The 24,101-nt window shown below is 43.8% G+C and overlaps 1 protein-coding gene across 5 annotated transcripts in view; it reads right to left on the bottom strand.

Moving 5' to 3' along the window:
* The window catches only part of POC1B (POC1 centriolar protein B), a 99,841-nt gene extending 81,338 nt beyond the window's left edge, over positions 1-18,503 (bottom strand). The window contains exons 1-7 of one of the 5 annotated variants that reach the window (XM_075600459.1): positions 18,303-18,407; positions 15,986-16,070; positions 14,081-14,220; positions 12,874-13,045; positions 12,308-12,487; positions 10,705-10,812; positions 7,355-7,470 (exon numbers count right to left, since the gene is read on the bottom strand). In XM_075600459.1, coding sequence (XP_075456574.1) covers positions 7,355-7,470; positions 10,705-10,812; positions 12,308-12,487; positions 12,874-13,019 — 550 coding nt within the window. In that variant the 5' untranslated portion in view covers positions 13,020-13,045; positions 14,081-14,220; positions 15,986-16,070; positions 18,303-18,407. Of the gene's footprint in view, positions 1-7,354; positions 7,471-10,704; positions 10,813-12,307; positions 12,488-12,873; positions 13,046-14,080; positions 14,221-15,985; positions 16,071-16,860; positions 16,944-18,012; positions 18,280-18,302 lie in introns of those variants that run through there. The other 4 variants (XM_075600456.1, XM_075600457.1, XM_075600455.1 and 1 more) reach the window with 4 other exon arrangements.
* Between the last annotated feature and the right edge of the window lie 5,598 nt (positions 18,504-24,101).

Genomic DNA, 24,101 nt, shown 5'->3' with positions numbered 1-24,101 from the left:
TTTGCTTAGTCAGGTTCCTGACCCGACGAAGCAAAGGCATTTTCCGAAACGCGTAGTTCCCCGTCGGTACGTGTAGCTATTGTGTTCACTGAAAGCCGCCGTAGCCTCCGCCAGCGCTCAGACGTAGGTCCTGTCGACCGGACGCGGAAGTAGGAGGAAACCACATCGGGGAACTCAACGTGGCTACCAGTGCTGGAAGTGCTTTCGTTACACGAGTCATTGTATACTTTTACTTATTTTCAATACATTTCATATATTTTATCGGTGTCTACGACTGTCATCCTTTCTGAGATTTCTGCAAGGACGCAGGCTGTCCACCAGTACAGATACCCAGGAACCTGTGGATCGATCCTGAGGGGAGACATCCCGAACATAAAGAAATTCTGATGTGAATGTCTCACACAAGGCCATGTGAGTACAGCTGTTATTATATTTACCTGCTCACCTTCACCCCCATTAGAACTCTATTTTATTGTTTTATTGTCTTTTGCAGTATTACACTATATCAGTAATTGAGTGTTTTCCATATACACGTTTATATTTAATCTTGCGCTCACCACAACTCTTCTACTGCCTTATGATCCTTTCCTTGTTGAGCAGCAGTCCTCTCAAGGGGCCAGTATAATACTGTTATCTGGTTTCTATGTAGAACTTTCTAATCCAGATATTATCCAATTAATTCTTTAATTAATTGATATTTAAATATATCAGTCAATAAATTGTATCATATCATTTATAGGGCGCGCCGCAGTTACACTTCATATACCAGGTATGGTCTGGAAGAGAATGGAGACCACCACTAACAAATCAATTTTTTTTCTTTTAAAGGAAGTCCCTCCTAAGACCAAACTGATGTTATGGTAGTGGCAAGTTTAAAATCGGTAAAAAAAATAATAGGTATCTGGGGACTTAAAAGTCCTTTTAAATTATATGTAGCCAGGTCCCTCTCTGCCCCGCGACCCCCCCTCGTTACCTCCGCTGCCGGGGGTCACTTGACAGACCCGCCGGCACTTCGGGAGGGTGGGGGCCGAGCAGGGAGCGCTCCGGTGCTCCCGGGCTGCTCCCGAGCAGGGCGTCGCCATCTTGCGCGGGTTCGCGCATGCGCAGTACAGCCGGAGATGCGGCGGCCAGCCAGAAACATTGCACATGCGCAGTGATATACGAGCGCGAACCCTAGCCTACCAGGGAGGCTCTTGGAAGGGATTACAAGTCCCATGAGCCTCAGCAGTGACCCACGTGATGCCAGGGAGCCAATAGGGCTGTAGTATCTCCCTGCACAGAGGGATTGATACATTTCGCGCGCTGAGCCCACGTTGGCAGTCAAGACCAGGAAGAGCTAGGGGAAGGAGGTGAGTGCAGGGGTCTGTGACCCACTGCATTAGGCCAGCAGCCCCCTAGGCCCGAGTTAGGTCCTGAGCCCATTACAGTTTGTGGACCTTGCCCCATTAGTGCCAGTGTCAGTTAGGGACACAGCGGACGCTGCGCTCCCCGAGAAGAGGCTATACCCCAAAGTGACAAAGACAATCTCCAGGGTGGGATCGCCCCTGGCGGACCCTCGTGCAAGGAAGGGCCGGATCGTAGACAGGATCACCAAGCGGTGGATCCTTTTTAAAGTTTCTTGCAGGCCCGAGTGCAGGAGCACTCGGCAGGTACATTCATAAGTGCACCAACAAATCACTATATATATTCTCATAGTGGCAGCGCTGACCACGGGACAAAGGGGTTAGACTGTGGATACGGTGTGGGGGTACACGGTGGTGGGTGCAAGGTACACTCCTAGTGGGAGTGAATGTCATTTTGGACTTTGGTACATAGTGGTACAGTTATTGAAGTTGATGTTCTATGGTTAATGCACGTGTAAGGTGTTATGGTTGTTATTCTGCAAATACAGTAACCTGGTTATAAATATATATATATATATATATATATATATATATATCGGTGTATATACTTATTGTGAATGTAGGTCCTGTGTAGGCAATCGTCTACATTCCTAGAAACCTACACAGGTGGAGGCGCTGACCGAAGAAACGTTCCAGAGAATCACCCCAGGCTCTCATTAGCAGAGGCTCAGACCTCCTGTGAGCCTGACAGGTATATTGAACCACACCTGGTAACATATAGGTTCCCCCTCACATACACTCTATATGCGATTGAGTGGGGGAATACCCGTTACATATATTTTAAAAATAACAGTGATAACCAAATGCTTAGAAGGATTTTTACAATCTTTATCCACTCATCCAGGCAATCTTTAACCCTACAGGCAAATTGCTTTCTTCTATGTTTTTTGTGAAGCAATTATGATTCCACCGTTATCGTCTAACAAATAAACATAATTTGCCGACAAAAATTAATTCAGTGGACTCTAAAAAACGTGTCCTTCTCAGATCAGGTTCAATGGTCTCTGGAGATCACTCCTAAAAACAAGTTTTAAAAAAAAGCCATGACATTCTGGGAACGTCATAACGGCTACAATTGTTCTATCCCTTGTGATGTCCTGAGGTTATAAGGGCATTAAGATTTGAAGATTGGACGATTTCAAGATGAACACCAGAGACACCATATTGTCCACACATACAGTATACAATTAGATAATGAATAGATTCAGAACTGAAAAGTAATGAAGCACAATTTGTAATCTATAGACAGGAAAAAAGAACTATAAGCACATAAAAAACAGTATGCTGAGAATTTTAGGGAGTAGGAATAGTGAGGCCCCTTCGGTATCAACAGCGGGTTAGAGAGGTTAACAACAAGGGTTTCGTTCTCGTTATTATGGAGCACAGGGTGGTTTGACAAGAGGCTGCAGACATATTGTAGTGATAAAAAGCAAAGCTGGAAAAGGCCGCTATAAATTGGGAAAGGACTGTTATAATTGTTGCATATATATTTGGGTAAAGCCAGATTTCCTGGGAGAAGGTATAAGTGGTATATCCTGTGTGTACTGAAGTGAGAACTACAAAGAACTTGAACGGATACCATCATGACTGTAGTTCTCTGTTCATAACGGAGATATGCCTGTCAAGACTAATGTATGATGTAGATAACATTCTATCGGTCTCTGAATAAATAAACGACGGAACAAGATTTTGATCCGTGGACTTGACTGAGGTAGATTGACCTATTTCCAAAATTCATTACATTTCTCCAGGGAAGTCGTGTGTATCTTATACTATTTTAGTGAAAGCACTGTATGCCTGCCTGCATGCCTGCCTGCCTGGATGTCCGGTGTCCCTAGGGGAAATCTCATTGGTCCCTTGGCCCGCCCCCGCACACCTCTCATTGGCCTGAGGCGGAGTGACGGGCCAAAGGACACACACACACACAGGGACACACACGGACGGGGACACACACACACAATCCCCTCCCGGTGCCCCTCACTCTCCCCCGTCAGCTGGACCGCACCTCAACTTCCACACCCCCCCCCCCACTCTCCCTGTGCCCGAACTTACCCGGAATCCCGTGTACACACACACACACACACACACACAGACATTCCCACCCCCCCCCCCCCCAAGCTCACACACACCTCACCCCCCCCCCAAGCTCATCCCCCCCCAAGCTCACACCCCCCACCCCCCAAGCTCACACCCCGGCGCCGCTACAGTCGGCGGGGGAGCGGAGCGAGCGCCCGGGACACACGCGGGGGAGCGGCCACAACACGCGGCCTCCCGCCTCACATCCACGTGGGAGCGGCCGGATGAGTGAGGCAGCGGCCGGATCAGTGAGGCAGCGGCAGGATGAGTGAGGCAGCGGCAGGACGGGTGAGCTCCTCCCCCCCTCCACATGCTACGTGCTGCTCTTGCCCCTCCGCTCCCGGCTCCCCCCTGTCACCGCGTGACAGGCCGCGGGACGTGAGATGGGAGGGGGGATGCCCCTCCGCTCCCGGCTCCCCCCTGTCACCGCGTGACAGGCCGCGGGACGTAGAATGGGAGGGGGGATGCCCCTCCGGTCCCGGCTACCCCCTGTCACCGCGTGACAGGCCGCGGGACGTGAGATGGGAGGGGGGATGCCCCTCCGGTCCCGGCTCCCCCCTGACACCACGTGACAGGCCGCGGGACGTGAGATGGGAGGGGGGATGCCCCTCCGGTCCCGGCTCCCCCTGTCGCCGCGGGACGTGAGATGGGAGGGGGGATGCCCCTCCGCTCCCGGCTCCCCCCTGTCACCGCGTGACAGGCCGCGGGACGTGAGATGGGAGGGGGGATGCCCCTCCGGTCCCCGCTTCACCTTCTCCCCACCGTTGTCCCCGCTGCCTGCGCAGGAGGAGGGGGGGGGGGGAGCGGTGTTGGTGCTGGTGTGTGTAATTGTGTGAAACTGTGTGTAAGTGTCTGTGACTGTGTGTAACTGTGTGTGACAGTGTGTGTAAGTGTTTCACAGTGTGAGAGTGTGTGAGTGTGTGTAAGTCTGTGTAAGTGTCTATGACTGTGTGAAACTGTTTGAAAGTGTGTGTAAGTGTGTGACTGTGTGCGAGTGTGTGTAACTGTCTGTGATTGTCTGTAACTGTGTGTGTGTGTGTGTGTGTGTGTGTGTGTGTGTGTGTGTGTGTGTGTGTGTGTGTGTGTGTGTGTGTGTGTGTGTGTGTGTGTGTGTGTGTGTGGTGCACTGTGCAGTGTGAGCAATGAGCAGTGTGTCAGTGTGTGCAGTGTGAGCAATGACCACTGTGTGTGCAGTGTGTGTCAGTGTGAGCAGTGTGTGTGCAGTGTGTGCAGTGTGAGCAATGAGCAGTGTGTGTGCACTGTGTGCAGTGTGAGCAATGAGCAGTGTGTCAGTGTGTGCAGTGTGACCAATGAGAAGTGTGTGTGCAGTATGCAGTGTGTGTCAGTCTGAGCAGTGTGTGTCAGTGTGTGCAGTGTGACCAGTGTGTGTGCAGTGTGCAGTGTGTCAGTGTGAGCAATAAGCTGTGTGTGTGTGTGTGTGCAGTGTGCAGTGTGTGTCAGTGTGACCAGTGTGTGTGCAGTGTGCAGTGTGTGTCACTGTGAGCTGTGTGTGCGCAGTGTGCGTCAGTGCGACCAATGAGCAGTGTGTGTGCAGTGTGCAGTGTGAACAATGAGCAGTGTGTGTCAGTGTGAGCACGGTTCACATCCCGGGCAACGCCGGGTCTCTCAGCTAGTATTATATATAATCTCAGTCACAGCGTAGAATCTTATTTTCCAGATTAAGGCAGGAAACATAGTATTTCTCTATATGAGGTTTATTTACAGGGTTAGCCAATACACTAACAGGCCCACCGTCCCTTTAAGTCAAAACAAAATCATAAAATAAAACTGTGTGAGGTCAGGGGAAGAAAGGTAATTTGTGTCTCACCAGCATGATGTGTGAATCCTAGAGATGTGATAAGGTCACCTACATAGAGTGTGTAGAGAAAAGAGAAAAGGTCCCAGGACAGAGCCTTGCGGTACACCGACCGAGATCGACAGTGGAGGTGTTGGCAAACAAGACACAAAGTACGATGGGAGAGGTATGAAAATCCAGAATAGAGCTCTGTTACGGATACCAAGAGTATGGATAATGTGAAGGAGAAGAAGGGGGGTCAACAGTATCAAAGGTTGCAGAGAGATTGAGTAATATAAGCAAAGTGTAATGACCTTTGTCTTTTGCAGCATGGAGGTCATTAGTTATTTTGGTGAGGGCTGTCTCAGTGGAGTGAGCAGTGCGTAATCCAGATTATAGGGGTTTAGGAGAGAGTAGGTGGTGAGAAAGTGGAGCAAGTAAGAAAACACTAGGAGTTTAGAGGCAAAAGGCAGGAGGGAAACAGGGCGATAATTAGAGAGACAGGTAGGGTCTTGCTGTGTTTGAGTAAAGATACAACTGTTGCATGGTTAAAGGAGACGGGAAATGTACCAGAGAAGAGGGAGGAATTGAAAATATGTGAAACATGCATACTGTACATCGTATATACACACAGTGTGTTTAGTCTTGGTGATGGATAAATAGTTGGGGTTGGTGGAGCACAAGACCGTATGAAGATGCAATTCTATGTTTAGTTATTATATTTATTTTATTGATTGTGTATAATTATCTGTTAAATTGTTAGCATGATTTGGAGAAAGTTATTGATACCCCAGCCAGATATAGTAGTCTATATAGTTAAAGAAATTGACATTAGTCCGTTTTTTAATTCATTATAAATGGACAGTACTATATAAGGTCTGATAGTATGGGCTAGTCAACATAGACTCCTGAGGAAGCCAGAATAGGTGAAACGTGTTCAGTCAAAGTCAGAAGCCCAGAGCCGTCAGCAAGTCTTGTGTGCAGGGAGGACGGGAGATCGCAGCGCCAAGTGAATCCACAGACCGGAAGTGTTGTAAGCAGTGGCGGATTTAGCTTTTTTGCTGCCTGTAGGTCGGGGTATGGCCCACCTCAGCGTACGACATCGCATCATGGCGTCACGACACCATGTTGTCATGGCAACACGGCATTATCTATCGCGTCACCATTGCACTACAGGAGAGGGCCTGCTACGGAAAAGGCGAGACACACATACACACACACAAACAAAATTGTCTCCCCCAAAAATTGCCGCTCTAGGCTGTAGCCTTCTCAGCCCTATGTGAAATCCACCCCTGCTCATAAGATGCCCAGAGAGATCGGGAGTTTGGAGGCTCGAGGTCTGAGTCAGAGCATCGGCGGCTGCAGTTCCTGCTGTGCAATATGCAGTACATCCTTGTTTTTATCTGATAAAATGTGAGTGGGATTGCGCCAAGTTATGGTCTTTGAATATAGATTTATTTTTTTGACGATCTGTTTGAGTGAGCGGTGGTACTCAGGGAGAAAGAATATTCATCTTCTGACATCCAAATGATTAACAATTTTCTATCAAATTTCAAGCGAGTGCATAGAGGGAGACATTGTCTTCCTTTTTCTCGTCTATCACCGTAGAAATGTATTTTGATATGTTGTTGCTCTGCAACAACCCCAACTGTTTATCCAGTTACTTTAAATCCTCTGACAGCAAAGTATGTTTCTTTAACAGCACTTGTTAAAGAATTTGCTCATCTTGAGTAAACCGTGGCAGCTTGTGAAATAAGTGAATTTTCTACAATACGCATAAAATATCGCAAACAAAAAACATACTTTTTATTTGCTATTCCAAGGAGTCCCTTTCTGTTCAATATTGGCAAGTATCCTTTTCCAAAGATATTTGTATTGATTTTTAAAGGCTTTCATAACATTTATAAATGAGACACATTGTTACATTGGAATCACTGCATAAGTATCCACATGTGATGTTTAAAACTAATATATCAAATGACTTTTGCTGAAAAAGATAAATATTTCAGAAGGCCAACAAGTGTTGACATCTAATTAGTGGAATTAATCTTGAACACAAGAAGCCGTGTTGGCTTGTTACCTTGATAATGCTGCAGTAATTTGTTCATTCGAATGTCCCAGAGTTTGACTGTACTGTCAGCACCTGCAGATGCTACACACGTTCCCGTAGGGTTAAAATCAACAAAGTTGGAATATCTGAAAACAAAAAATTGTGACTCGAGGTTTAATATTAAAAACATTGTCAAAAAAAATTATTACTAACCAGGCCAAAAAGAAAAGTCTTCCAGCCAAAACGACAACCAACATATTTTAAAAAATAATAATATTAAAAGTATATGTCATGTTTTGGGAATTGTTTAAAAATGTTGTTCCCACTAACAAACTATATAGATGAGGCTAGAAAAACTTTAGCTAATAGGCTGCACATATTACTTCTAAAAAAACAATTGAATACGTGGTTTTCCAAACCATAACAATAAAATAGTAACAGACAAGGTACACAGAGAAAAAAAATGGGATAATCAAAAATCAACTAAGCTATTAATCTTAAATTGTTCTTTAATTACAAAAAGGGAATACAAAAATGTAATGGGTATTACATGTACAGAACTGCAAAAGTGAAGTTCTCCCCAATTCATCTATTTTTAAAGATTTTGTCATGTTACCACAAGTTTTTCTCATTTACTGATTTTTAAAGCTGCAGACCAAGCAGTATACTACGTGTTTTTTTTTTTTTTTTTTTTAAATAAATGAGTTCTGTACGGTGAGAAAATACTTGTAGCATTTAAACAAACAACTGTGAATGACATTTTTAATTTGTTATAATGGAACAAGCACTTTTTGTTTCTATAGCAACTGTTTACAAAGTCACATCAGCTTCCTGTTCTGAAACAGGCTCTGGCACACCCCTTTTTGAGCCCTGCCCTCCATCTAGCAGTGCACCAATTGTATTTAGTGTCTGCCTAGTCACATGATCTTCCCCACAGAACTTTGCATCTTTGGTTCTCTTCTGCTGCACGAATAGCCATTTAGTGAACCCCCGAGCTGAATCTTCGATCGACCAAAGGAGAACAGATTTATCAGCAACTTAGCTAATTACTTATTGTGTGAATTGTATTGATGCACATATTAAAATAATTTATTTATTTTTTGTGTATTTTTTTATGCTTAAAAATTTGCCCAAAACTTACGTGAGATATTTAGAGCAAAGCCAGGAGGAAATATAAGATCATCTCCTCCTTGTCTCCGTTCACCCCTCTATTTAAAAACCCGGAATTTCCCCCTTGTTGTGACCCAAAACAATTTGACCAGTTCCAGAGTAGAAATATCAAGACAATAGCCGATTGTGTGGACAAGGAGAAGATTCTCAGTCTCCAAGAACTTCAGGATAAATTTGAGGCCCCGGACCTCCACTTGTTCAAATATCTACAAATTAGGCATTTTCTTTATAAAAAAAAATCCCGGAATCTTGCCTTCATGGAACGCACAAGTTTTGAGTTGCTCTGAAGGGGGAGTGTCTATCAGAAAGAACTGATTTCAAGGTTATACCTGGGAATGGAGTCTTCTGTGAACACCAGACCATAATAATATGCTCAAATGGGCAGAAGATCTTAATATGGAAATTGATAGAGATGACTGGGAGGATATCTGGGACTCGGCAGCAAAAACTTCCATTTGCAACACAACCAAAGAGAATATATACAAGATTTTATTTCAATGGTACCCGACTCCAAGTAGATTGAGACAGATTTACCCTGAGGCATCCGATCTGTGTTGGAGGGGTTGCGGACAAAAGGGGGTTATGGTACATATTTGGAGGATCTGTCCTGCTATACAAAAATTCTGGTTGGTTGTCCAGAATATTAGCAACACAACGGAGCTAGTAATTCCGGTTGCTCATTTATTTGCTGGCAAAACCTGTCGAAGATATTAGCTGTCCCATGAAAAAGCTAATTTAATCTCACAGAATAAATCGCCCCCACCCCCCTCTAGTCAGTCAGTAGAAAAACAGATAAACAATGTGATTATGGAGAAGCTCATGTTTTTCCTGAAGCAATCCACTGAGGAATTCTATAGAGTTTGAGACCCTTGGCTTGAGAATTGAGTTGAGGACTTCCATGAAGGAATGATCTGATTTCAAGATTTTTAACCAGACCCCTTCCGAGTGAGGCAAGAATAAGTAAATTAGGATACTATGCTCTCGGTGCAGCAAGTAGAGGATGTGTGATATTCCTTGAGAGCCATGGTGGATGGGGTGATGGGGGGCGCCCTGCCCCTTCTCCCCCATACCCTCCTGCATCTTTGTGTTTGTTTATTTTTTACCCTCCCTCTATATATGGATAAGGTGTGGTTATGCCTGGGGTCTGCCCAAGTTATTCAGGCATGCCTAAATATGTTTACTCAGGCTGTCCGCAATAGATGGTATTTGGTTTATGTAAATGGTCAACACTATGATTATTATTCTGATATCCATATGTATGATTGTTTTATGTTGTTAATTATCCTCCCTTTGCCCCCCATGCCCATTTTTTTTAAAAACCCACCAAAATTTTTGAAAAAAAAACAAAACTAAAATGACCGCTAAGCTTCTTTAACCACAATTTGTGACATTACTTGACTTCTCACAGAAGCTCAGGATAAGAAAGCTTCATTAATAAACCCATTTGCAACCTGCAGGCAAACCGCACTGTGATTCCTAATAAGGTGGAGCAAAAAGACGCAATGGTTGTGCGCCTCTTTAAACAACTTTTTAAACAAGGTTGCATTTAAAAAGGGGCTTCAGTGAGCTCACTTAAGCTGAGTGCCTACTGAAAGGACACTGACAGGGTGAAGTCAGGTACTGATAATTATGCCTGGGAAACATACATCTGAGTCCTTCATCCAGCACTCGGATGGTTAATCCAGTAAGAATACTTGGACAATCAGGAAGTAAGCCGAGACAGCTGACAACCAGCTTGATAAAGTGGCTACTGCTTGTAGTATGTGGCTGACTCAGACTACAGAGCTGTCCTGTGCAAGCTCCTATCCAGAAGGATTTCCTAAACTCTCTCTAGGGACAGAGATTCCCAAACAAAGATACAGTAAGGACTTTAATATTATTCCATAACTATTGTGGTATATGTTTAGGGGTTGGGAACTGGACAAAGCCAGCCAGCCCAATAGATAGGGCCTGGAATATTTAGCAAGATCTCCCTATGTGGAGTAGGCTTTCTTGTTATGAGTTTTGTTTTGCCTTAAAAAGGGACAGTGTGCCCAAATATTTTTTTTGTGTCGTGGAGAAATAAAACCACTCAACATATGGTTTACCCTAAAACTGCATGTGTGAACTATTGTCTGAACTCGCCTACAGGCCGTCCTGCCAAAGACACCAATATCAATAGAAACACAAACAGGGACTTTGAGAATCAAGTGGGCATAGCAAATCATTACCCTTTGTAATCCATGAAGGTGTTAATGCAGAATCTATTGGCTGTGTCCCAGATTCTAACAGTTTTATCATCACTGCAAGAGGTGATTAGTCTGCCATCTGGGGAAAATCTGCAAGAGAGAAAGGATTAAACCAGTCCCAGAGAGGATGTGGATGAAAGAAATTACTCAAATAGTTCAAATGCCTGGAAGAGAAGAAACAAAATAGCATTAAATCATTGGACTCTGAACTGAACTAGTGTGAACTCCAAACATGAGATCATTTGAGAAGTTAATGCTACGTGTAGATACAGGGTAGCCTAAAATACAGAGAATTCTCCTTTGCTGAAAATATAAACTACATACATTTCTAAATGGGAATAAAGATGGGCAATGCTGACTGCTCTAACAATTGCACAGACAGAAAACAGTGCACAAGATAAGTATAGGAAACCATTCATTCACGCTATAGGAAAAAATATATATTGACTTACATACTTTTAAAAACCCAAAAGGAACTTTGAATACTTGTGAACCAAAAGCTAGATCACCAAACTCAGAGCATCAGAAATCATATTCCCAGTTTATTACCTTTACATGATCCACAAATTCATTTTTTGGTACTGTTTAATTCTAAAATATTTTACCAGGAAGGATACACTAAGGCTATTCAGTCTTGACTAATGTCATAAAACCAGAGACAAATGATGAAATGAACAATTACACATTTGAAGTGTGATGGAGCTGGATACTAGAATTTGAGTGTATTGTAAACTAAGCAGGAATCAGTTCATTCAGTGATTCTCAAATCCCTTCCATCTTATCAACATGCAAATTGAGTTAATTCCCCTGTATACAACTGCACTAAAAGCTGGTATGGTTGGAGATTCATTATGCGGTCTCTGAAAAACGATTTGAGAACCACCAAGTTAACTGTTAACTCATTCTAGAAGTGGAGGACTAGATGTCAAAAGAAAAACAAAAATAAGTCAGTTTCTTTATCCAGCTTGTGGACCTTTCTTGTGATAAAAAAAAACAAAAAACAAAAAAACAATTAGCAATCCAAAACAGCAAAAAGGAACAGAATGCAGAGCTAAGGCTGCGCTTATACAGACGGCGACACGACCGATGACGTCACCCGCCGCCTTTGCGACAAGTTGTATTTTGAAATGTAGGCGACGTCGCTAGATGACGTCATAAAAGGGGAGGGCAGAGGCACGAAGAAGCTCCCGATTGGCCGCAAGGGGAGACAGTCGCCGAAAAAAAAAAATCAAATATCAGTGACTACCAGATTTCTAGTAGAACTGTCGCTCCGTCGCCGTCTCGTGCACTATAAGCGAAGGCGACAATGCATTTGTTTTGCTGCGACGGCGATGTCGCGTCGCTGTCACTATAAGCGCAGCCTAAGGGTAGTAAAATCAATCCTAAACTTCAGGTTATAATTTGTGCAAAAATTGACATGCTAACGTTTTTTTTCCCAGTATGTGGCCTTTATATTTAATCACTTACTTTTACCTATTAAACCCATGCTTTATAGTTGGCTCAATTCGGTCCTACGTGGCACTGCACTTTTTATAGAAACCTTTAACAACAGATCTCACTTGATAATATACGTACACACACGTACCTGGCACAGCGTACCCAGTTTGTGTGCTGGGTGAGGGAAAAGAGGAAACGTTGACGATGTACATTCCATGCCTTAATGCATTTATCATCGGATGCTGTAACAATGGATTGGCCATCATTTGAGAAGTGAACACTACGTACACACGCAGTGTGAGCCTTAAATATCGTAGATTCTCCTTTGCTGAGAATAAGAAATAAACAGTTCTAAATTAGAATATGCAATTGTTTTGCTACCGTCTAATGGTCAAACCTAAAGAGTAAATACTCTTTATTTAAGGCAGGTTGGCCTTAATAATGAATCTCATGCATTTATACAAACATTGTATACACTATGTTAAGCCTCCTTTAAATGACAAATTGTCAACCTATTTTCTGCTATAGTGGCCTGTAAAACATGAATGAATGTTTTCCAGAAGATCATGGACACTATATTGCGGGGTTCAAAATTCAAGGTAATATGCTGTTAAAATAGGAAACAATATAACAACTAACATTCAAAGAATCTACAAAGCAGCAAACTCCTTTCCACCCCTCTTGCTCAACCATCAACAGTCCTTAAGAACTCACATATTTGGGACCCAGAGTCGGATGGTTTGGTCTCTAGAAGATGATGCCACCAAATGTCCATTTGGAGAGAACTGCACACTGGTTACAGCCTCCTTGTGACCACCAAACTTGAAGGCTCGTGACTGAGGCTTGAAGTTCCATATCATGAGGAATGTATCCACAGAAGAGGAGGCTAGAAATTGAATCACAAACAACCTGAATCTTAGATTGTAAGCTCTCTTGAGCAGGGATTTCCTTTCCTATTGTCCGATTTTGTTTGTAGCACTTATTGTATTATAATCCCCTGTATTACCTCTTTTGTAAAGCGCACAGCCAATGGCAACCACAGTGAAGGATCGAGGGTTTCAGACATGGGGAGGAAATTGACTTATCTAGGATTATCAGCATGCAGCAGGGGTGCTCAAGTACAGTCCCTGAGGGCTACCAACGGCTCAGGATTTAATGGTAATGCATACCAAAGCCAATTTTCTTCAGGCTAGATTCATTGACTAAGTATTTGTTAATTAGCGTTAAGTCGGAAGATATAGCCTGTTGGTAGCACTCAAGTACAGAACTTCAGCATCCCTGACATACAGGAACTTAGCTTGGGATGCTGAAAATGATGAGCCTTTGATGTATGTGAGGGCCATTTGTGCTGACCTCTGGCTAATTGAATAAGTCAACCAGCTCATCCTTAGGGTGGAAATTACCAGATTTTAATCAAACACTTTTTGATTGAAATGGAATGAAATATAACAGCTGAATGTGTGTGTTACGATGGGCTACACTGATTTACTCCACACTCACTGCCCTTAGAAATTAGAAAAGGAACTTTGACAAGCCCATTGCAAGTGACATCTCAAAAACAGTGCACTTCCAACACTGGAAACGTAATGAAAAGTTGCACGGTGATACTTTGTTTTACTACTAGAGATTGGAAAGATGTATTACACTATAACGTGTATACCCTTTTACTTTATTGCATTGCCAATTCTTTTCTCAAATATCTTTAAACCCTTGTTGCAAAAGGTTTTCAGCAACAGATTGCAAAGTTATATGCTGCAAACCTCCCCAGAAGCAAAAGCAGTTAAGGTGCAATACCACCTCAACAGGATTTAAAGGAGCACTTGCCCCACCTCAATCGTTTTTGCCAAGCAGCCCTTTTTTTGTTTTTTTACACATGTATGGGAAGCAGCTCCGGAGACTCCCTGGGTCATGAGATACTTACCAGGGAATGTGCAGCTGGTACACAAAATGGAGGTTTAAATCTCCCGCGTCACACGGGTCAATATGAAGTTACAATGTCATCCGTAAACCTTCGTAAGGCACCTTTTCCGGCAAGTATCTCAGAAAGCAGGGGGCCCTCAGCTGAAATCAACACGGTTGAGCTCTGAAAAAGCTGTGCTGCATATACATGTAAAACAAAAAGGGAGGAGCCTAGAGAACTGCTGCTCTAAACACCACAGATTTACAAAGCCAGATTCTGGTCACTGACACGTTTGAGCATAATGAATGCATTGCTTAAACTATTTACAAATATTACCCCATGCCTTCTTGTTGGCAGCAATACAACGCTTTTTTTGTTTAGAAATAAACACTGCTATAGGCAAAACTATGCCAATCTTCAGCACTCATCATCCTAATCAGATTGGACGGACTCAATATTGGGAAGGCATAATGCAGACAGATAACATTCATGCGTCTCACACGGGTTCCCCCAAGCTTCTTTCAAGCTCTACATTACCATAAACTAATTAAAACTGCACATTTAAATCTTCAGGTTGGACAAGCAAATGAGCACATTGTGTCACATTTACATTCTTCCTTGTGACTAGATATTACAAAGTCTCTCAGTATACAGCATCATTACATGTTAAACCTCTCGCTGTCAAAAGGGGCCTGCAAGCAAATCTATTATTTGCTGTGAAGACAATGGCAGGCATTTTCTTAACCTAAATCCCTAAAAAATTTAAAGCAGGACATTTTTTTTTTTTTAATGCTGAAGAAACTGCAAAAATTAGTTTACAGTACATCAAAACGTTTATTGAAAGCAGACATTACATTAAAGCAAAAGTCAGTGATCAACTTTTTTGCCTTTCTACATAATTTAAAAGATCTCCTCTTGCCCTTAAGGGAAAGTTTATGTTTTTAAAATGAGATCAGATTGTTCGTTGAGGAGATATGAGCAGTTGAAATATTAAGAGTCTGGGAAGTCAAAATGGACCTCTCCCCTAAAACCAATGCAGTCTGGGGTTACTACAGTATCCTCAAATACTAGAGATTAAGGCTATGATTATACCACATGCCGCTGGGAGGCTGCGCGATCTGGTGACGTCATCTTCACGCTACCACCGAGCGCATCTTGATCAAGCAGCGGAGACAGGAGAGGAGAGAGGCAGAGGAGACAGGGAGGCATGGCCGTGAGCGGTTCGCCCTCATTGGTTGAACCGCTCACGTGACGCGACCGTCGCCTGCGAAGAACAAATTCCTCTGCCTCCTCTCCAGTCCGCCGCCCTGCAGCTCCAGGCGGCGCGCACGTTGCTCGAGGTATGTTTACCTCTATTGGAGTTGTGCATAATGTTTTTGCGCCGCTGGCTTTTTTTGGTATAATCACAGCATAAGGTGTTCTACCGCATTAAAAAAAAAAAGTGTCATTTCAAATTCAATTACAGACTGGGCTGTACAGCAGATACATACATAGTATTATTATCATCATCATTTATTCGTAAAGCGCCAACATATTCTGCAGCACGGAATAACGGGGTTGGTATACAACAGTATATGCAGGGGTGGTACAATTGGACAGTGGGCTTGGTGCCATAACATTTGTTTGACTCCCATGCCCCCTCTCCCTCCCCCACCCCCTGCTATGGATTCAGGGGTACAATTTTTCCCTGCTCGGCGGAGATTGACAAGCGACGGTCAATGAAAAGTCACTCCCAATAATTCTTGCAAGCAGCGCTGGTGCCGGGGATCACCAGGGAAAGTGTAATAAATGTTCAAATTGATCAACATGGGGACCCGGCAAGGGTGCATTAAGTCACAAACTCGGGTGCATTGCGTCAACTATAGGTCTACCCCAGATTATATGATGTGCATTGCTTGCTTCCCAAGTAAGTACCATTATACATACCCAGCTGTTTATTGTCTGGGCTGAAGTCAACACTGGTGACGGCATCTTTGTGTCCTTTGAAATTACGTTGCAAAGCTGGATCTTCCTGCAAAAATATGTCAGAGAATCAAGTGAGAACTATCCACGTTTTAGATTAAGAGGTTTGCATTCTATATGTTTAAGTCTTTGTATCATCTGAAATACTACAACAGAGCTCTTCAACTGGAAGTCAGGTTGGCAGTTGGCTTCTCCAAAAATACTGGACAATAGTGAAAAATGCGACACTCCGACACTCCTCTCCATGCCGTTTCCTCCTCTCCTTGGCTCCACCCCAGGCTCCTTACACCTTATCCTGATTGGCTGCTGCTTGCTAATGCAGCCAATTAGGATGGAGGATGCTGCCCAGCCCCCTAGCAACAGCCCAGCTCGGGGAAATCCCACAATCCCCCAAGCCAGTCAGGTCACTATGTCCAGAGAGGTAAAAATGGACACATACAAGTCCAGTATTACATCTAATTTCTTACTGGACAGTGTCCAAATACAGGACAGTACATTTTAATACTGAACACCGGGCAACCGTAACTGGCGTCCCACTGGCCAGGCCTTGATGTCACCCTTGGACACTCAGGTGCCTAAGCAACAAGTATGACATTAGCAGTAACAAAGCGACATTTTTCACACTGTAAATGAAGGTAATGTAGGGTTGCCAGACGTCCAATATATATACGGGGTTGTCCCTTATTTCATTGACATGTCCCCTTATCTCGGGAAGGTCTGTCGGGACGCATAATGGTGCCGTATTTTAGTGTCTTGACGTGAAATGTCTGAACTGAAAATTACTGTACTGAAATCAGTCATAAAAACATAAAATCGATTTCTACGTGAGTAATAGTTACCTTTTCCGATAGAGGTCACCTTACTAAATTAAAATAATAAAGGCGTTACTTTTTCTCCGATCGCTACTTGTTAGTTCAGTGCACTGCCAAGAGCAGAGATGATAAATCAAAGAATATAGCAGTGAAGCGGGAGATACCATTAAGCTCGAGCCAATCACAAAAGCATTCATCACTCATTTTGATGCCACACGTTTATACTGGATTTTGGCGTCCCGTATTATAAAAACAAAAACGTGGCAAACCTAAGGTAATGTAAATATATATGGTACACAGTGACGGATTTCCCATTAGACCCGGGCCTAGGGCAGCAACATTTTGCGCACCTATATACATTTTCCGTGCTCTTGAGCCTATCGGGCTTGATGGGAATGCACTTCCATGTGTCAGCCGTCTCCTTGCTGCCACCCTCTATCTCCTTTGGAATCCCAGTGTCAAATAATGCCGCGGACGCCCCGACGTCACATGGTGTCTTGTTGCCATGGCAACGTAACGTTGCAACGTCAAATGATACCGTGTTACCATGGCAAAGCTATGCTGTGCACCATCACGTTGATGACGTCCAAAGGCCTAGTGCTTATGGTACAGATGTTATGCTTTCAAAATGCACACATAGTTTCCAGGTCTTTTAATGTATCAAAAATTAAATTACAAGTTTGCAGCCCCTTTACTGCTGTTTTATAACACACACACACACACTACTTCTAATAAGTAAATTTGTTGATGAACCAATTTGTTCTGCACTTGTTGAAACAGAAATAGTTATCCGGTTTGCTTCCAGAGGGGCCAACAACTCTGCAAATCCACGTGCCTGGCCCCTGGCAGCAAGATGGGTAAGGTTTATTTTACAAAAAGTCATTGATCCAAAAGGTCACCATCAGTGTACTTCTTTCTTGGACTGAAATGGCGGTTATAGGCCCTTTGAACCAAACTGCAATAATACTCATTCAAACGTGTAGCTGGCTGCTTCATTCATTATTCGTCCCACGACGAAACAGCATTTTTAAATGAACTGTAAATGTGTGCAGCTTTACTACAAAAATCAGGGTGCCAAATATAAAATGGCATTTTTTTACATCACTGCTCATCACCAGGTAAATGACATTTCCTCATGTGCATTAGTTATGACAACGTTAGCATCAGTGGGGGACTTACTACTCCTGACATGTTATTCCAGTCCACTGATCTGACTGTGGATCTGGTAGAAGACAAAGTCTGTTTCTGCAACATACGCTCAGGGTTGTGTGAGCAGTAAGTGCTACATCGGAAAGATCACATCGTGCAACCCGCACTGCATCACACAGATCCAATACAAGTCTCATGGGGGATCCCTGCTAACGCGTTACCCCCTTTATAGAATCATACTCTGTGTATGCAGTGAGCCGCTGTGTAAAAGAGACGGTGAGGTCTTTGTATGCAGCGACGCCGTAAAAGGGGGTACTAACTGTGGGATCTCCGATGACTGCAGCGTCATCATCTCTTCCCTTTCCCCCCCTCACTCAGTATCTCACCAGCACAGACGCCATGGACGGCTTCACGTCACTGCGCACACAGCTCGCGCAGCACCGAACAGACAGCGTAACGACACTTTGCTTGCCACTGTGACGTCCCGAAATAACACGGAGGGGGGCATGGTCGCTTCAAAAAAAAACCGCCGCGCGCTCCCAGCAGTCCAGCCCTATCTTTTAATGGGCGTTCTACAGACGTCATCAAACTGCGCGCCTGCAGTGGCCTCTCTTTGTAATTACGCCAGTAGAACTCGATCCCACGGTAACCATACTAGATGTGGGCAACAAATAATATTTCATGGTTTATGCTGTATGCATAGGAGCATTATTAGTCATTTAGAAAATAATTAAGTGTACACACAGTGAATATAGCACAATCTATAGTGTTTATATATACACAACGAAAAACAAGATTCAGACATGGGGCTGGAGGGTAGTGCTGCAGCCCCCTATGGGTTTGTATATTTATATAGCAAATACAAATATCACGTGTGAGTACATTCAAATACAGGACTGCAGCACTGCTTTTTACCACTACATACTAGCATACAGTGCTTCCATTTAACCAAGGGATTCTGGGAAATGACATGCAAATGAGTTCAGTGTCACCTTTTTTGTGTTTGTTCTTGTATTACCTGGTAGTTTTTACATTATAGAGACAGTTTGCCATCCCTGCCCCGTAGAGCTTACAATCTATGATTTTTTGGGGGGGGAGATAAAGTGACATGCCCAAAGTCACAAGGAGCCAAAACCAGGAATTGAACCAGGTTCCCCTGCTTCAAACTCAAACAGGGTTTACTATTTATAATCTGATATCTGTTTCTCATGCAAAAATAGAAGTTATATGGTCGTATTTAGGCGTGTATCTTAAGCACACAGACTCAACAGTGAAGATGGCGTTTTTCTAAATATTATAGAAACAAAGTTATGAAGTATTTTGTATGTCGAGAAAGTTTAAAAAGTGCAAATGAAGATCTTTTCTTTAAAATCATAAAAGTGCCATAGATTGATGAAAGGGCTGGGTTCAGAACATGTCCAAAAAGGGGGGGCGGTGTTGGGGTGATATGTTGTTTTCAATTAAAGGGTAAAAGGGTTTTAGTATGTAAAGCTTGTATTTGAATTAGAATTAAACGGAGGTGTGTGTGGAGATCAGACACGTTAATTCTCATATTTTCTACTCCAGTGACCTCTGAGAAGAACCTATTACATGTGGTAACATAGAAGAAAAATAAAACAGTGCACAATACACGTGGTCAATTCAATAGTGGTAATTCACATAAATACTTTGTTCTCTCACCCAGAGAAAAAAATAGCAGAATCCAGAAAGATAAACTTAAAGCGCAAAGGTACAAAAAACAGAACATTGTACAGACTTTATAGATAGGGAGCAAGTCTGCTCTTCGATACTCCAAACTCACAGGAATTCTTCTTGATAAAGTGTTTTGGTGAATATAACCAATAGATCAGGCACAAGTACTGCTCGGCATCTCCACCTCTCCGCAGAACATCATCTCAGTATTAAGCGAAATGTGAAGAGATTTTGCAGAAGACAAAACCTAGCATAATTTGGCTAAATAGAAAATATAAAACATAAAAGTTGCACAGTGCACTCACAAATGTATAGAAAATAATGCACAGTTTGAGTAAATCCAACTTAGTGGAATGGACGTCTGCTCTGCCTGCCCCGGTGTCCGGGATCCGTGGTGTTCAATGTAGTGTGCTTCCACGTCTCGTGATGTTTGGTGACCAGCTGGTTCAGTGTCTATATGCCGCAGTCAAGATAAAGTGCACAACCTGCACGAAACGCGTAGACGAGTTGCAACCCTCTATTTTATGGCTTTCCATTAAAGAGGGTATTTTGCCAGACCTGCTCTCTCTCACTTCTTTGCTGTGCGCTGCACACACACTGCATTTGGATTCTCCATATAACTGAAAATTACATGTTTTATATTTCTGTGGTGGTGGCTGATTAAAGTCATATATTGTAATGGAGTCAGGGTAAATATTAACTAATTTGAATTACCTTGTGAAGAAGCAAGATCATGCAACGAGTTGGCTGTGTGTATTAACCCTGATCACATATATGTCATGTGCTCACAAGTGTGCTGTGCGTTACAGATGGTATATTGGGACAGATTGAGAGAAGATATTATTAATTAGAGGGACCTTGCAAGGTGAAAATTGGATCAGCTAGAGAGCAGAATGTATTAAACCTTGTCCCATATACAGGTCACGTGCTCACAGATGTGCCGTTCGTGACACACATTGTAAATTAAATCATGATATATTCTATTCTAAAATATGGATTTGGGTATTGTAAATGTAGCAGGTTTCCCCCCCCCCCCCCCAATATCACATTGGCCCGGGTACGTAGTCTAACCAACCCCCGTTACGTGTTTGTGTTTGGTGGTGCACCTGTAGGCAACAGGACTCCTGAGTCTCCCGCTTGATGGTATTAGGGGATGTCATCAGGACAGGTAGCTGAGGTAGTGGGTGCGAGTTCAACTTACATCATGTGCAGCGCCTCCACCTCATCAGGGTCTGTGCATCCGCAGGGAGATGGTCCTGATGAGGAACTCCTTCTTGGTGGTGACTGCCACTGCTGAGTAATCTCACACTCACACAGTGGGGGTTTCATTAACAATGTCATCTTTATTGTAGATTGGGATGTAGCAGATTGCCCCATGCAGCTGCCGGCTCTAGCCGCACATCTCTCCATGCTGTCCCTTTGCCAGGTACGCCCTCCTAAATTGAAGTGGGATCCCCTCTTCTCCTATGGAGATCCTCTCTGTGCCAGGTCCCTGGACACAGAGTGGCTTAGACAGGCTTGATTGGTCAACCTGGACCGCTAGTTACTGCACTAGGGTCACAAAGTGTTCCTACAATCCCTTATGCAGGAAAATACAAGTTACCAGCTACTTCGCATAGCTGCTGGAACACTCACTAACTAACTGTGTTGTGCCTTATATACTTCAGGAGGCAGGCGTATCCCTGATGTCACTATCCAGGGACTCAGAGCATACAGCCACTCCCCTCCATACATAGGGCACCTCACCAGGGTGTGAGGGAAAACCTCCATAACTACTGCTGGCATACCTGTACTTATCAGGACTTACTGCCAACAGAGAGGAAAGTAGTATACCATTATTATGCATGGCTATATAAACAATACAAGATTTTTCATGGACAAATCATGGTTGTTTTTCACCATAAAACTTTTATACACTTCCTGAAGAAGGTGATTTTATTCTGGTGCCTCAGGCTACAAAACTATACCACAGGTAAAACCTTATCAGCCTGTGCCTAAATTACCAAATTATGGTTATAGACTACTCAGTGTAGGGATTTTATATTTATAACTATGTAAGACTGGAGTCTTAACAAGCAGGCATATTGTTTCCGGTCAACAGTTTATTTATAATATAGAGAAGCTGTTTGTTTGCTACATTACAAAGGGTCAAGACAGGTTAGTATCTACACAACAAAAAAATCTAAAAGGAAAAATAATGTACATTTTAAAACTATTCACTGATTACTAGAAATGTGTGATTTTGAATAACACTGATTGCTATTGAGCTATAGGTCACATTAAGTTTCCCTGTGTGCGCTTCCATATCTCGCATCCTTACTGTATGTTTCTAGGATTTTCTTTCACCATTCAGGATTTAAATAGTTAATTCCTTTGAAAACGGAATTAACAGTACTGGGGCAAGTAATATAACATATTAGACAGAAAAAGGACCTCCTGATGGAACATCTGGCAAATGGTCATACAGGACAATAGTGAGGATGTAATATAATATGGTGCAGGTAGAGAGAGAGAGTGTGTGTGTGTGTGTGTGTGTGTGTGTGTGTGTGTGTGTGTGTGTGTGTGTGTGTGTGTGTGTGTGTGTGTGTGTGTGTGTGTGTGTGTGTGTGTGTGTGTGTCGACATCCGGATTTTGTTTCTAGCAGGGGGGTTACTCAGGGCAGATGGGTTCCACATGTAGAGTATCAGGATAGACCTAACAGTTTGCAGGAGGGCTTGGCGAGGGTTCTGGCGTGGTTAGGGGTACGGGCTTAGTTTAAAGGGGGTTAACTAGGCCCGTCGATGACGGCTCTTGGGGAGGGGGGGTTGGTGCTTGTTCTTGCCAGACTGGGAGCTGGGCTGTTTGAGCCCGGGGGGAATACGAGTGGGCAGGGTCAGTTATCCATGACCTTGAGAGCCCACTCACGTAGGGGACACGAGGTCAGCAGGTCGAGATCCGGCTTACCATCCCCTCCCCCTCCTGTCGAAGAAGCACTTTGGCAGGGAGTGGTATTTAACCCTCTTAGGTTTTCTAAGTCAAGCCATGCGATACAACCGGATATGCTCCGACACAGCAGACAGAGGCCAGCGGATTACAGCCTTGAGATCGGATTTCATAAACCGTGGATATGTACACAGAATTGTAGACCAGCAAATCCACAAAGCCACCAGAATACCAAGAAGTGATCTCCTTGAATACAGACAGAAAAAGACAAGCGACAGGGTACCTTTGGTGGTCACATATAACTAGTCTGACCATATTTCATTTAGACAAAAAAGGGACATCTCCCCCCTTGTGATAATCAGTAATATGGGGTCACTTAACTCCAAAAATCAAACTGGAAAGACCCACTTTTAATTGAATTTAAAATAAAAAAATATATTTCCCAGTAATAACTGATATTCTCAGTGGATGGAATGATGCTTTCCCCTCAGTTTGTGCACTGGGGGGGTGGGGTGGAGTAGGTTGGGGGGGGGTACACCCCACGATCGCCGCTTTAAACAATCACAGAAATGGGATTACTTAAACAACTTCTAAAATCAAAAGGAGGCACAAACCCCTCTTGATCTGGGAGCGTTATATGATGCAGTGCTAGAGTCCTGAAAAATAAACTGCAAGAACTCAATTTTTTTTCCGCACATCTTAAAAAAGGCAATTTTTTTTTAATCCTTGTTTTCAGTTTTTTAGTACAATAAAGTAAAAACAATAAACAGTATATTTCTGGATTCTACACACTCCTCCCCCCCCCCCCGCACACTCCTCTCAACCAGCCTCTCACCTACATGCTCCTCTGCCCACCTGCTTCTCCCCATGAGCCTCTCTCCACATGTTCCCCACCTCAACTGCTTACCCCACACATGTGCCTCTCTCGACCAGCTCCTCCCCACATGATTTACCTCCCCCCTACCGGATTATGGTGGCGGAAGCCAGGAGCGGGGGAGCAGCAGGAGCGGGCTCGGAGGGGAGGGAGCGCTCGCGTCCCACATGTCCTGGAGCGGGTTCGGAGGGGAGGGAGTGGGCTCGGAGGGGAGGGTGTGGGCTCGGAGGGGAGGGTGTGGGCTCGGAGGGGAGGGAGCGCACGCGTCCCACATGTCCTGGAGCGGGCTCGGGTGGGGGTGGGGTTTGGGAGCATATCACAAAGCTGGAGCGCGCTCCTTCTGTACCAAGGGAGGGGAGGGGGCCGTCGCGGGCCAAACAAAACGGGACAAAATTGACATTTTTATTAAAAAGACGGGACGGTTGGGGAATAGGGAAAAAACGGTACTGTCCTGTTTAAAACGGGACGTATGGTCAGCCTACATATAACCCACAGCTAGAAGCCCTACGCAAGATCGCCAGGGAACTACAACTCATTCTCCAGGAAGATACAAGTCTGCAACAGGTCCAATCTCAAGAAAATGATGGTGAGGAGTAAAGTATTCAACAGTACAACTGAATGCGGGACAAGA

Source organism: Ascaphus truei, chromosome 5, assembly GCF_040206685.1.
Source record: "Ascaphus truei isolate aAscTru1 chromosome 5, aAscTru1.hap1, whole genome shotgun sequence".
Classification (NCBI taxonomy): Eukaryota; Metazoa; Chordata; class Amphibia; order Anura; family Ascaphidae; genus Ascaphus; species Ascaphus truei.
Note: the sequence above shows the minus strand (reverse complement) of the source record. Positions and strands in the feature narration are given on the sequence as shown.